The sequence below is a fragment of the Rhincodon typus genome, chromosome 13 (assembly GCF_021869965.1).
Source record: "Rhincodon typus isolate 14 chromosome 13, sRhiTyp1.1, whole genome shotgun sequence".
Taxonomy (NCBI): Eukaryota; Metazoa; Chordata; class Chondrichthyes; order Orectolobiformes; family Rhincodontidae; genus Rhincodon; species Rhincodon typus.
The window spans coordinates 16,813,344-16,827,325 of record NC_063344.1 but is presented as its reverse complement, the minus strand read 5'-3'; the positions used below and the strand labels follow the sequence as shown (position 1 = coordinate 16,827,325).

Genomic DNA, 13,982 nt, shown 5'->3' with positions numbered 1-13,982 from the left:
CTTAATCCCCTTTCTGCAAGTTTATTAATGTCTTTCCTGTATTTCTGTCATGGTCCTCCTCTGTATTAGCCATTTACAGTCAACAGAAATTTTTGAAATTGTTTTTCCAATTCTCAAGACCAAATATTTTTTAATGTAAACAGTGAACACCAATGGTGGCAACACAGCTCCTTGTTGAATATCACTCCTTATCCTTTGTAAGTCTGCACAGCTGCTTTTAACACTGACTCTCTGCTTTCTGTTTTGTCGACAACTTGCTATCCATTCTGCTATCTGACCCTTAAGAACACATGTTTTGACTTTAGCCATGAATCTACTCAGCAGTAAATTATCAAAGGCCTTTCGAAAATCCAAATACATTTTGTCTACTGCATTAACCTTTCCTGGCACTGCTTCAAAGGATTCAATCACATTGCTCAAACATAACCTTCCGTTTTGGAATTTGGGCTGACTCAACTTTATTGCATTTTTCTTGCTTGATGTTCTTTTAAACCATGTTTTTGAGTAAAGATTCCACTGTCTTTCCCAACACTGACTTCCAGCAAGATGGCAAGGGGAAGCGAGTCCCGGTTCAGCGTTAGGGGGAGCGAGTCCCAGTGCAGCGCGAGGGGGAGCAAGTCCTGGAGCAGAGCAAGGAGAAGTGAGTCCTGGAGCAGCGCGATGGGGAAGTGAGTCCCGGTGCAGCGCGATGGGGAAGTGAGTCCTGGTGCAGCACAATGGGGAAGCGAGTCCCGGTGCAGCGCGACGGGAAGCGAGTCCCGGTGCAGCGCAAGGGGAAATCGAGTCCCGGAGCAGCGCGAGGGGAAGCGAGTCCTGGTGCGAGGGAAAGCAAGTCAAAGAGCAGCGCAAGCGGAAGCGAGTCGTGGTGCAGAGCGAGAGGAAGCTAGTCCCGGTGCAGAGCGAGGGGAAGCGAGTCCCGGAGTGAGGGGAAGCGAGTCCTGGAGCAGCGCGAGAGGAAGCGAGTCCCGGTGCAGAGCGAGGGGAAGCGAGTCCCGGAGTGAGGGGAAGCGAGTCCCGAAGCAGCGCGAGGGGAAGTGAGTCCCGGTGCAGAGCAAGGGGAAGCGAGTCAAGGAGCATTGCGAGGGGAAGCAAGTCCCGGTGCAGCGCGATGGGGAAGTGAGTCCCGGAGCGTGGGGAAGTGAGTCCCGGAGCGAGGGGAAGCACGTCCCGGAGCGAGGGGAAGCGAGTCCTGGAGCAGCGCAATGTACGTTGGTGCAGCTGAGTGCCGGTGTGGAGTGGACTGGAGGCCTGGAGCCGAGTGGGACAGGTGTTGGAATGGTGCCTAGCGCGGCTGGTCAGACTACGCGCTGAGCTGCTGCTACTTGAAACTTTTTTACTGGACTTCAATGTCAACCCTTTAACTATGTTATAACTATCTTATTTCTAACTTACTTTTTTACACACTGGAAGTAAAGCTACTACTTTTCCCTTTATTCCTCTTTCATATCTAAGATTTGTACCTCGGTACTTGTACCTAAGGTGGCGCCATTAGAAGGCTGCCATTGTAAAAACTTTTCACTGTACTCCTGTACCCCTGTACTAGTTTACACGTTTCTATGAAAGGATATTCTACTCTAAGAAAGTTGATCTATAGATCCCAGGAACAAAAACAGAAATTGCTAGAGAAACTCAGCAGGTCTGGCAGCATCCAGGGAGAGAAAACAGCATTAATGTTTTGGGTCCAGTGACCCTCCTTCAGAAGTGCAGCGTTATGCAGTAATTAATACACTGCATTTCTGAAGGAGGGTCACTGGACTTGAAACGTTTATGCTGTTTTCTCCCCACAAATGCTGCCAGACCTGCTGAGTTTCTCCCAGCAATTTCCACTTTTGTTTGCTTCAAATCTCCAGCACCCTCCATTCTTTGTTTGATTTTGGAGGGAAAAGGAGAATTCTTTTTACACTGAACTGTTACGAGCCAAAATGCACTGTTTGATCAAGTGGTGGGAGCAGAGCCAACAGTAACATTCATAAAGAAAATTACATATGTTGTTGAAAAGGATAAATGATGCAGGGTAGCGGTGCAAGAGCAGTGGAGTGGAACGAATTGGATAACTTTTCCACAGAGCCAACATGGCACGATGAACTGAACTGCCTTGTATTGCATTGTATGATTCTAGATGGCATGTGTTGGTTTTAAAATTCAATCCTTGCAATGCTCCATCATTGTAATACGTCTGCAAATCGCCCACACATCGCTCTGCATTTAACTTCCCAAAGGATTATTTTTGTCAAACAGCTTAACTGCTCCCACCAGACCCACCTATCTGTTTCCCCTTCCTGGTGGAGAAGTGTGCACTTACCCATGTTTAAAGTGACGGTGATAATGTTGAGGGACATAGTGGAGTCTGTGATACTACTGAATGAGGACGACTGAAAGAGAGCAGAAACACAACCCAATAAATCCATCAGTTTCCAGTAACGCTTTCGTGATCAGGAAAGTGACACAGACCCTCATCAGAATTTCTGTGAGGAAATGGCCCGTGCTCTGATTGAGATTTTCTGGATCATTTGTCTGCACATGGACAGTGTGCACAAGAGCTCAGAGCAACCTTTTTCTTCATGTTAGTTCACTTGCCCCACCCTCCACAAGTTGGTGAAACATTCAGTGGGTACCAGGCAGTCTCAAGACTCCACACCATGGTGTATGCCTTTGCCCAGTCAGAATCCACGGACACTTTGAGTAAAGCAATCCTGCAGTCAAACCAGATCCCCATTCTCACCTAATATCCCCAGTAATAGGCTCAAACAGGTCATGAACAGACAACTGCAAATGTAGACCTAGCTTCACAATGTACCTAACGCTGTCCTGTTCCTGTCCTGTGAGTATTTGAGGGGGACAGTGCCAAAGGAGCTTTACTTTCAGTTTGAAAGAGTTGAAGGAACTTTACCCTACACCTAACCCCATGCTGTACCAGTTCCGGGAGCGTTTGATGGGGACTGTGTCAACTTTACTTTCCATTTGTTTCTAGTTTAAAAGAGTAGAGGCAGCTTTACTGTGCATCTAACTAGTGCTGTCCCTGCCCCTGGGGGTTTTGAGTGGGATGGTGTCGATGGAACTTTACCTTCAATTTAAAAGAACAGAGGAAGCTTTATTCTGAACAAACTCCATGCTGTACCTGCCCTGGGAGCATTTGATGGCGACAGTGTTGAGGGAGCTTTGCCCAGTATCTAACCTCGTGCTGTACTTATGTTGGAGTGTTCAATGGAGACAGATTTGAGAGAGCTTTGTTCTGTATCTAACCTGGTGCTGTACCTATCCTGGAGCATTTAATGCGGATGGTGCTGAGGGAGATTAATTTGGTATCAATGCCAGGAGTGCTGGATGGTGGCGCTGGGTGCCTGACAATGCAATTCCACCTGTTTTAATGTTCTACACTTTGTTCAGTTCAAAAATAGTGGACTTGAGACACCAGTTTGTTACAGTAAGAGACAAGGAATCCACTCACCCTCTCAATCCGGGGGATCCGCGGTTTCCTTCGCCGTCGCTTGTGTCGTCTCATGAGTTTGGATGAATTGCTTTGTTCTGTGGAGCTGCTGAACCTGTAACGGGAGTGAGTGACAGAAACACTTAGACAGACCCTGGGCTCGAATGCAATTCTTCATCTTCACACTGGGTTTGTGTTTATCTTGGGTGAGAGCGTGATTCCACCTGGAGTTACCAACGAGATGCAGGGAACTCTCTGGTTACCTCTTCTTGTAGCAGACAATACAAGCAGACAGTGGGTTACAGGCCAGTCCCACACCTATTCTTGATCAATTTCGCATAGACAAGGTAATGAAATGTCGGTTCTCACACCAAGTGGCAAAAGTGAGGAATCAATTCTATTGTTCAGAGACTTGGTCAACCTCCACCTGCAATTGTTGCTTTCAACTCTGACCAATGTACCTCAGAAAGGATGGACATCTCCAGCACAGATTCAGCAGAAAGATACCAGGGCTAAAATGGTAAAATTATGAAGTTGCATAGAGGTTTCTGACCAAGAGCAGGAGCCCCGGCTCATTCTGAGCACTGAGCTTACCTGCAGTGTCTCTCCTCCTGACTCAATTGGGGCTGGCCAGCATCAAATTGAGGATTTTCCAACTGAATGTTTTACAAGACATACAATGTTTACCAAAGCTATCATTTCAAGCTGCTACAACATTTCAATATTTACTTACAGCTCTGCTTCAAGCATCTTAATAAGAATGAACTTACATTTATACAGAGCTGTTTCTAACCTCAGGACATAGAAATTAGTTTTTTTAAGTGACATAACCATTGTAATAAAGGAAACATGGAAGCTAACTTGTGCACAGTAAGGTCCTACAAACTGCAATGTGATAAGGAGCAGATAAACCTTGTTTCATACATAAAGGCTGGCCCAGGACACCCACGACAATCCCCCCCCAACAGTGATTTGGGAGCTTTCGCAGTCAACTGAGGGGGCAGATGGGAATTTGGTTGAATGGCTCATCCAAAGGACAGTACCTGCAGGAATATGGCACTCCCTTGACGTGGTACCATAAGTATCGGTCCAGATTTTGTGCTCAAGTCTATGACTTAAACTTTGTAAGTCAATGGAAAGTCCATCATGGTTACTATCTTAGCTGAGGCATCATCTAACCTAGTACAGAGTGGGGTCCAAACTTGAGGCTGTTAGGGAAGTGGAATGGTGGGGGTAGGGGGCATTTGGGTGGATCCCAAGTATTATCTAGTCACATGAGCGGGTTAATTTAGAGACTGACTATCTACGATCATGCAGAAAGGATGTACTTATTGGTAAAGTACTGGAAGTGTACATGGGTTGTGGAACTATGCTCCCACAAGAGCTTGGGCCTTGAGGAGAAAAGAAAATTGGAGGCAAAATAATCACCCTGAAAAACAGGAATAAACACGTTAGTCAGTAATGCTGACACAACAGATTTAGATTTTTTTTGGGAGGTGCAACAAATCATACATACCACCAGAGGGCAGTAGACATCACAGAAACTATCAAAAGTGTTCAACAAAATGTGCAAGGATTGTTAAGATTCAATAGTTTATTTTGAAGAGGTTCCCTTCTAGCTGGCAGTCAGTGACTAGTGGTGTGCCTCAGGGATCGGTGTTGGGACCGCAATTATTTACAATTTATATAGATGATTTGGAGTTGGGGACCACGTGTAGGGTGTCAAAGTTTGCAGATGACACTAAGATGAGTGGCAGAGCAAAGTGTGCAGAGGACTGTGAAACTTTGCAGAGGAACATAGATACATTGAGTGAGTGGGCAAAGGTCTGGCAGATGGAATACAATGTAAATAAATGTGAAGTCATACATTTTGGTAGGAGTAATAGTAAAAAGGATTATTACTTGAATGGTAAAAAGTTGCAGCATGCTGCTATGCAGAGGGACCTGGGTGTCCTTGTGCATGAATCACAGAAGGTAGGTCTGCAGGTACAACAAGTAATTAGGAAGGCAAATGGAATTTTGTCCTTCATTGCTAATTAAAAGCAGAGAGGTTATGTTGCAGCTGTACAAGGTGCTGGTGAGGCCTCACCTGGAGTACTGTGCGCAGTTTGGTCTCCTTACTTGAGAAAGGATGTATTGGCACTGGAGGGGGTGCAAAGGAGGTTCACTCGGTTGATTCCGGAGTTGAGGGGGTTGGCTTATGAGGAGAGACTGAGTAGATTGGGATTATATTCATTGGAATTCAGAAGATTGAGGGGGGATCTTATAGAAACATATAAAATTATGAAGGGAATAGATAAGAAAGAAGTAGAGAGGATGTTTCCACTGGCAGGTGAAGCTAGGACAAGAGGGCATAGCCTCAAGATTAGAGGGAGCAGATTTAGGACTGAATTGAGAAGGAATTTCTTCACCCAGAGGGTTGTTAATCTATGGAATTCCTTGCCCAGTGAAGTAGTTGATGCTACTTCAGTAAACGTTTTTAAAAAAAAGGTAGATTTTTTTTGAACAATAAAGGAATTAAGGGATACGGTGAGAACGCGGGTAAGTGGATCTGAGTCCACGAAAAGATCAGCCATGATCTTATTGAATGGCGGAGCAGGCTCGAAGGGCCAGACGGCCTATTCCTGCTCCTAGTTCTTATGTTCTTATAAGAACTTGCATTTGTATTGTACCTTTCATGTAGTAAAACATCCCCAGGTGCTGCACAGGAACATAAACTGGCACCAATTGATACCAGGGACTACTTGGGCAATGCTTGGTCAAACAAGTGAGTTTTAAACAACAACATTTTACAGGCGATGAGAGAGGTTTATAGGGAAAGAATACCAGCGCTTGGGAGCGTGGTGAACACTGGTGGAGTAATTAAACTCAGAGATGCTCAAAGAGCCAGAGCTAAATGAGCACAGGTGTCTCAGACGCAGTGAGGCTACGGGGAGGGCAGATGCACAGACGGGGCCTAGACATTAAATCATCCCACCCCACGTGTTTTCAGTAGGAACCACATAAAATCAGGAAACCCAGGCAAACACCTTGCCACACATCTCACCCCCGAATTACAGAGGGCAAGTAGGTGCTGAAGTCTATAACGCACCCACCACAGGTTAATAAATAATTAGGGCCATAAAAAAATAGGAACAGCAGTAGGCCATTCAGCCCCTCGAGCCTGCTTCACCATTCAATAGCACCGTGGCTGGTCTAAGACTACTCGCAGCCACTTTCCCTAATATTCTGGATTCCCCACTGATCACAAATCTATCTCAGCTTTAAATACACACTAGGGGTCTGCTCACACAGCTGTCTGTCGCAAGGAGTTCCAAAGACTCTCAACTCTCAGAGAACATAAACTCCTCCTCATCTCAGTCTTAAGCTGGCACCTCTTTATTAAGGGTCAAAGGAACTTGAGCTCAACTGACCTCGAAAAGACCCTGCCCATGTCATCACTCAGTTAGTGTGAACAGCCTGTGTATTTTTTAAAACGTGTTATTGAAAGTGTAGGAAGAAAGGGATATTACTGCTTTCTTTACGGGTGGCATGGTGGCTCAGTGGTTAGCACTGCTGCCTCACAGCGTCAGGAACCCGGGTTCGATTCCACCCTCGGGCAACTGTCTGTGTGGAGTTTGCACATTCTTCCCGTGTCTGTGTGGGTTTCCTCCCACAGTCCAAAGATGTACAGGCTAGGAGGATTGGCCGTGCTAAATTGCCCGCAGTGTTTAGGAATGTGTAGAGGGGGTGGGTCTGGGTGGGATGCTTTGAGGTTCAGTGTGGACTTGTTGGGCCAAAGGGCCTGTTTCCACACTGTAGGGATTCTATTATTCTATGAAAGGGGTGGGTATTCATTTTAGACACTGCCCTTAGCACATTTAAGGTCACTACGCAGCCCCCTCAACTCCCTGAGAGATAGTTACCAACCTTTTGCTTCTTCTCTGCAAGGAAATTAAAACCGAACTACTTCTCCTCCCTCAGCCCATTTCTAACGCCTCAGTGCCCCTGGGTCAGAGTTCATTGATGCCTTCATCCTGGGCCTGTGTGCATTCTGGGCAGCACTCATAAGACAGCTCCAGACTGTTAGAAACTGGCTGCACACACCCACACTCCCCCCTCACCCCGTCTTCTTCCCACTGGGGGAGCAAGAGTCACTCTGCACCAATTTAGTCCCCACCCAGTGCGTTATGGCTACAGGGTAGGCTGTTCAGAGGCATCTGTCCATTTGGCCTTCCCCAAAACCACCTCCCCTCCCACCCCACTTCTCATAGCCCTGGAGCGGTGCAACATGGAGTGATTTAACAACAAAGGATGAGAATTTAAAATAAAGTTGTTGACCAGGAGTCAATGTAGACCAGTGGCACAGGACTGAGTGCACACTGAGGCACAATTCCTCATAAGTTTTGAAAGATCTCAAGTTTACTGAGGGTAGAAAATGGGAAATGAGCCAGGGGTGAATTGCAGTATTCGGATTTAGAGGTACCGAAGGCATGATGAGGGTTTCAGCACAAGACCAGCCAAACTGGGCAATATCAGAGAGGTGGAAATAGGTGATCTTAGTGTTGGTGTAGCAATGGGCTCAGTAGCTCATCTTGGAGGTGAAAAATGACACCGAGATTGGGAATAGTTTGGTTCACCTGTAGTGATTGGAACGAGGTTAGCGAGGTGGACCTCAAAGAATATGAGTTCCCTGATTGGGGCTGTTAATCTGGTCCAATCAGGGAGCCCTGGCTGACAGATATAAACAGGAGTGTCAGAGGTTCTGTTCACTCTGAGGGAGCTGGATCAGTGTCAAGGACTCTCCACGTGCGAATAAAAGGCAACTTAGTGACAGGATACTGGTCTCTGTGGAGTTATTTAATCATCCCTAGAGTTGCCAAGGAAAGTGGCCAAGTAGTTTACATAAAAATATAGATAATAGGAGAAGGAGCAGACCATTGAGCCCTTCAAACCTGCTCCATTGTTCATTATCACCATGCCTGATCATCCATCTAACTTAATGGCCTGTTCCTGCTTTCGTCCATATCCTTTGATCCCTTTAGCCCCAGGTTCTATTCTGGCTGATTTGTAGGGGACTGTAAAGATTGGCTTCATTTTTTTCTGAGATATTCTTTCCCAAGCTCTTTTTTGTGAAAACGAATCACTTTTCCGAGACATGGAGAATATCTGCGGGTCTGACTGCTGTGTGCTCTCTTTTCCAATCCTTGTCAGGTTCTCTCCCATAAAGACATCAATTCTCACCCTTCCTCCCCCAGAGGTACTGTCTTACAGATGAGATGTTAACTAAGGCGCTGTCTGTGCTCATGTAATAACCCATCTGTTTCACTAAATGGCTTCCATCACCAGTTCCACACTCTTACCATTGTTTCTACCTCCCACCATAACCTCCGTCAAACTGACCCAGTTCCTGAAAGATATGTCAGAGGCTGTTTTAATTAAGTCCTACTCTATCCACCCACCAATTCACGTTGTTGTCCTGCATGTACCCAATTGCCCCATGGTCCTACTGCCCCGTCAATAGTTTTCCACAAACTCAGCAGCCTTTTCACTGCAAGTCTCCCCTACCGGCTGGTGGAATCATCCTCATCCGAGTCGAAAAAGCTCGTGGTTTCAAGCTCGCTGCTCATCAAGGTAGAAGAGCTTTCGTAGCTGCCAACCTCATGCCGCCTCTCCAGCTTCGTATGGCCATTGACTCGAGGAACTGTGGGTAAAAGGCCAAATGTCAAAGGTTAAATCTCACAGCAGCACAGTGGAGAGAACTGTGGCACCATTGATCAATAAGAAGTAAAGCTAGGCACTCAAACATACAGAATTGATATCCAGAAACTCTCAGAAGCCTGGTAATATCACCCCATCTCTCTCCTTTTTACAATGTGGACGGATGACGTGGATCTTGAGTTGAGAATAAGTTCCTATTCTGGACTAGATGACTCAAAAGCCACCACAATTTGGTTAATTCTTAATTGTTAATTGTAAAATGCCAGGCAACCCACTCATGTGATAAAGGTTTATTAAAGGATATATTATTATTCAGGAATTTGTGTACATAAGTTGATGCAAATGGGTTTCTGATTTTCAATTCTATGAAGGTAATTATTTTTTAAGGGTCAGAATTTGTTTTAGCATTAAGTCAAAAAAGCCTTTCCTAAAAATCATGCGACTTAAACTAAATGACATTTTATATTCAGTCAAGCGATATGGGCAATACTGACCTAGCCAGCATTTATTGCCTATCCCAAGTTGCCTTGAGAAGGTGGTGATGGCTTAAAGGGGAACTTGCAGGTGCTGCTGTTCCCACGTACATAAACTACCTGGTGAGATAACTGCTGAAATGTTTACTCAGTTAAGATTTATGACCTAGAAACAGACATATGGAAAAACCAGAGGCCAGAAATAGGTTCAGTGTGATGTGCTGCTTAGCAACTCAAAGTCGTCAATGTATCTGGAAGAAATCCTGCATTTTTCTTCGAATTCAGAAATGTGTCAGTGCATTAGCCTGTGTCTCTGTGTCTCAGGAGAGACAGTAATGGAGAGAATCATATCTGGCGAATGTGCAGAAATTAGCAGAAAGGAAAGGTTTGCAACCTTGTCAGTTTCATAAGAAATTAAAAAATGGGAGTGTTACTTCACTGGAATTGATTATAAAATATATTGCTGGGGAAACAGGCTGCATATTTCTTCTTGCTGTTTATGATAAGACCTTTCCAAACTGTCTTCCGTATTGAGCTTTGTTTTTCCCTTTTCTTTTTGTTTAATAAGCCTATATTATTTTGTTAAAAGCACATTGACAGCCTCCTGTGAATATTTGCAGTGACTGACACCACAGTAACCAAATTGTTAAAACAAAATCTGTGGTCCATAATAGTTCCACTCTGAAATCTGACTTGTCCAATGTCAACATGAACTGGGATCGTAATTCCCAGTTAGAGGAAATAACAGCAATAAGCTGAGTGAATAAAAACAAATTGCATTGCTGTTTTTGGGAGCTTGCTGTACTCAAGCTGGCTACCATGGTTTGTGCATGACAACAGTGACCATGTTTCAAATGTTTGTCATTGGCTGGAGAAAACTTTGGGGTATCATAAGGTCTTAACAAGTTATTATGAAAATGCAATTTGCTTCATCCTTGATTCAGTTGGTCTCAGTTTTTGCAGCCTCACTCCTGGCATGTGCACATGGTGTAAGTTGATACAATAGCAAAACACCAAGTAAAGTGGTGCATTGCCTGATTCCCATTCTTTGGATAACAGGTTAAACTGTGGTCATGTCTGCCAATGAAATGTCCAAAAGTGGCTACACTAGAAAAGCTGCACTCAGACATCCTGAGATCATGAAAGGCACTATATGAATGCTAGTTTTTATTTCTTTTTTTCCCAACTTGAGAAAATTTGGTTTGATTTATTGTTGTCACACGCGTCTAAGTACAGTGAAAAGTTTTGTTTTGCATGCAATACAGGCAGATCATAACATACAAGGACAAATAGATCATAGGATGTTTAGACAGAGCAAGGCGTATAAGGTTACGGCTGCACAGTAGGTGCACAAAAGCAAGATCAACATTAGATTTGAAATTACAGCGGTTCATGCAGAAGTCTAATAACAGCAGGGAAAAAAGCTGTTCTTGAACCTGTTGGTACATGTGTTTAAGCTTCTGTATCTTCTGCCTGATGGAAGAGGTTGGGAGAGAGTATAACTGGGGTGGGAGGGGTCTTTGATGATGTTGGCTGCCTTTCTGTGGCAATGAGAAGTGTAAATGGAGTTAATGGATGGAACGTTGGCTTAGGTGATGGTCTGGACTGTGTTCACAATATTCTGTAGTTTCTTATTGTCCTGGGCAGAGCAGTTGCCTTACCAAGCCGTGATGCACCCAGACAGAATGCTTTCTATGGTGCATCTGTAAAAGTTGGTGAGGGTCCTTATAGCCATGCCGAATTTCCTAAGCCTCCTGAGGAAGAACAGGCATTGTTGTACCTTCTTGACTGTCACACCTACGTGGTAGGACCAGGACAGATTTTTGGTCATTGTCATTCCTAGGAAGTTGACGTTCTCAACTCTCTCGACTCTCTCCAACTGAGCTCCACTGATGTTGATAGGGGCGTGTTCTCCTCCTTTCTATTGTAAAAGCCGCTTGCTGTCCCAGATCCAATTCACACGACCTCAATAGATACTCAGAGAAATGAAAATAAAAATTCAGCAAATTGTTTGTTGTGTTTGGATGTAATATAGTGCCAGAATAGGTAAATACAGCAGGTTTCCTTCAAGGATATCTGTAAACCAGATGGATTTTTACAACTGGCCATGATGGTTTCACGGTAACCATTACTGAGATGAGTTTTAAATTTCGGATTTATTAACAGAATTTAAACTCCACCAGCTGCTGTAGTGGGAGCTGAACTTGTGTCTCAGTGCTTTAATCTGGGCTTCTGGCTCACTAACCCAGTGACACTACCACCATGTCGCCATCTCCTCTGCAACGCACCCTCTAGGCTGTGCAGTCACTCCGAGGGTCCATGCATGCTAACTGGCAAGCTGATAACGTTCCTGGAATGGATTTCCTGTTTTGGAAATCACTGCCGTGTATGGACCTTGGAAGTCCGTGCAGAAGAAAGAAAAGTAAGAGGGAATGTTGCTTCCCTGGTGCACCGAACACGATCAAAATCATGAAAAAGAGATTGATTCTCATGTATTGCTGTTTGTGGGATCTTGCTCTACACAAAATGCCTCACAAAGTGTGCCTGCATTATCATCTGCCTGTAATTTCAAAGTGACTCATGTGTCCACAATTAAGGGCCGTCAACAAAAAGATTAAAATATTGCAAATACTCAGCGGCTTTGGCAGCAGCAACAGCTACAGGGAGATGCGGGTCTCAGGATGTGCTTAGAGCAACAGTTGGAGAAACCGAGAATTGTCCCAGAGGTTCCCGCACTCACAGGTGGATTCCGAACACAAGCTGTGGATTGTCAGGTTCCAAACAGAATACATCAGACATGGAGATAGTTGCTGAATAAAGATTTGTCTCTGTAAAAGTCACTGAGAAGTACTTGGTTAAGGATGCAAGGAGGATTCAGCATCTGTGGAGAGTTCTTCTGCCAGAGCTGTTGAGTACTCCTCACATTTTCTGCTTTTATTTCAGATCCCTGGAATGCCCAATATTTGGCTTTTCATTTAAGCCGTACTAGAAGATATCCCCAAGCTGTCTGCTTGTGTCTTCTCCCATTTTTGTCTCGCATCATTGAAGCTTGGGCCACCATCGGCTCAATCCACGCTGGTGGGAAAATTACAGAGTGATTTGCCGGAACCTTCTGTGGTTTGACCGACCAGGTAACTCTTCTGAGATTGTTGCCTGCTATCAGGTGTCAGCAAGCAATTTACAGGCTGACGATCAACCTGCACAGTCACAATGCACCTTCCATGGTCGACAAGTCCAGATATGGGACTTGGACCAGAGCATCTAGCTCAAGGCAGGGACATTCCCACTATGCTAGAAGTTCTACCAGGCAGTTCCTAATAAATTCAACAAGGAATTCAGGAGAAAATTCTTAACATAGTACAGTTGGAATATGTTACCCATTGATGCTTTTAAGGGGAACCAAGATAAGTACATGTGGGAGGAAGGAATAGAGGATTATTTTTGTAAGGTGGAAGGAAAGTACGTGAAACACAAACATAGAAAGATCGGTTGGGTCAAAGGGCCCATTTCTATGTTGTAAAACTCTATTTGATGATAAGAGTCTTTTGTGCCTCTTCACTATTTTATATCTCCCAGTACTTTGCACACAATATATTGTTTAGAACAGCCAGTGTATAAATTAGTTTCGGCTGGCATGTAAGGGCACAGCTTCTGAGAATCCCATTCAACTTTAATTAGACCATTTTTAATTTTAAAGATCTGTCAACACTTCTTCTCTCCCTGACAAGGGAGGGAAGCCAATGCTCCCACAGAGCTCACCTTCAGCACTGTCCTTTGTCTCGGAACTTTCGATTTCTCCGTCATCTCCACATCCCACCCCCACAGGCTTTTGATGCCAATTAACCCAGTGGTTGGCGTGTGAGAGCAGGAGGGTCACGGGAAGTGGTGGGGGGTTGTAAAGAGGAGAGGGTCTCTCTGCATCTCTGATCAATGGTGAGTCTAGTTGGAAACCAGGCAGTTAAACAGCTTGGATCAAATAGGACAGAGAAACTTGTACCTACCTGATCTGTCCCTACTGCAGTGACTTGCATTTATGTGGAACCTACGGCTCCTTATTGCACCTGCCCACTTCATGGTTGCAGCCCTTCTTTTGCTAAAGAGAACAGGCATGCGTTTGAGTGTTTGTTTACATGTCTGTATGTAAGCTCACACAAGTCTGCAGCTCTGTACGTGCGTATATATGTGTGATGTGAGAGAGAGAATGGGATTGTGTGCCTGTCAGTGCTTGTGTCTGCAATAGTCTGTTTCTGTACGTTCATGTGTAAATGTACACATGGTGTGAGAACTTGTATCTGAGAGACTGTTTATCTACGCGTGTGTGTGTCGTGTGTGTGTGAGAGAGAGAGGGGGCGTGAGAGAGAGAGAGAGGGGGCGTGAGAGAG

At 44.8% G+C, this 13,982-nt stretch overlaps 1 protein-coding gene across 1 annotated transcript in view; it reads right to left on the bottom strand.

The window, feature by feature from the left end:
- Window positions 1-13,689, bottom strand: part of LOC109932090 (segment polarity protein dishevelled homolog DVL-3-like) — a 35,384-nt gene extending 21,695 nt beyond the window's left edge. Inside the window, exons 1-4 of the mRNA XM_048604103.1 lie at window positions 13,602-13,689; window positions 8,975-9,110; window positions 3,449-3,542; window positions 2,303-2,372 (exon numbers count right to left, since the gene is read on the bottom strand). Coding sequence (XP_048460060.1) covers window positions 2,303-2,372; window positions 3,449-3,542; window positions 8,975-9,110; window positions 13,602-13,674 — 373 coding nt within the window. The 5' untranslated portion in view covers window positions 13,675-13,689. The remainder of the gene's footprint in view (window positions 1-2,302; window positions 2,373-3,448; window positions 3,543-8,974; window positions 9,111-13,601) is intronic.
- Window positions 13,690-13,982: the final 293 nt, after the last annotated feature.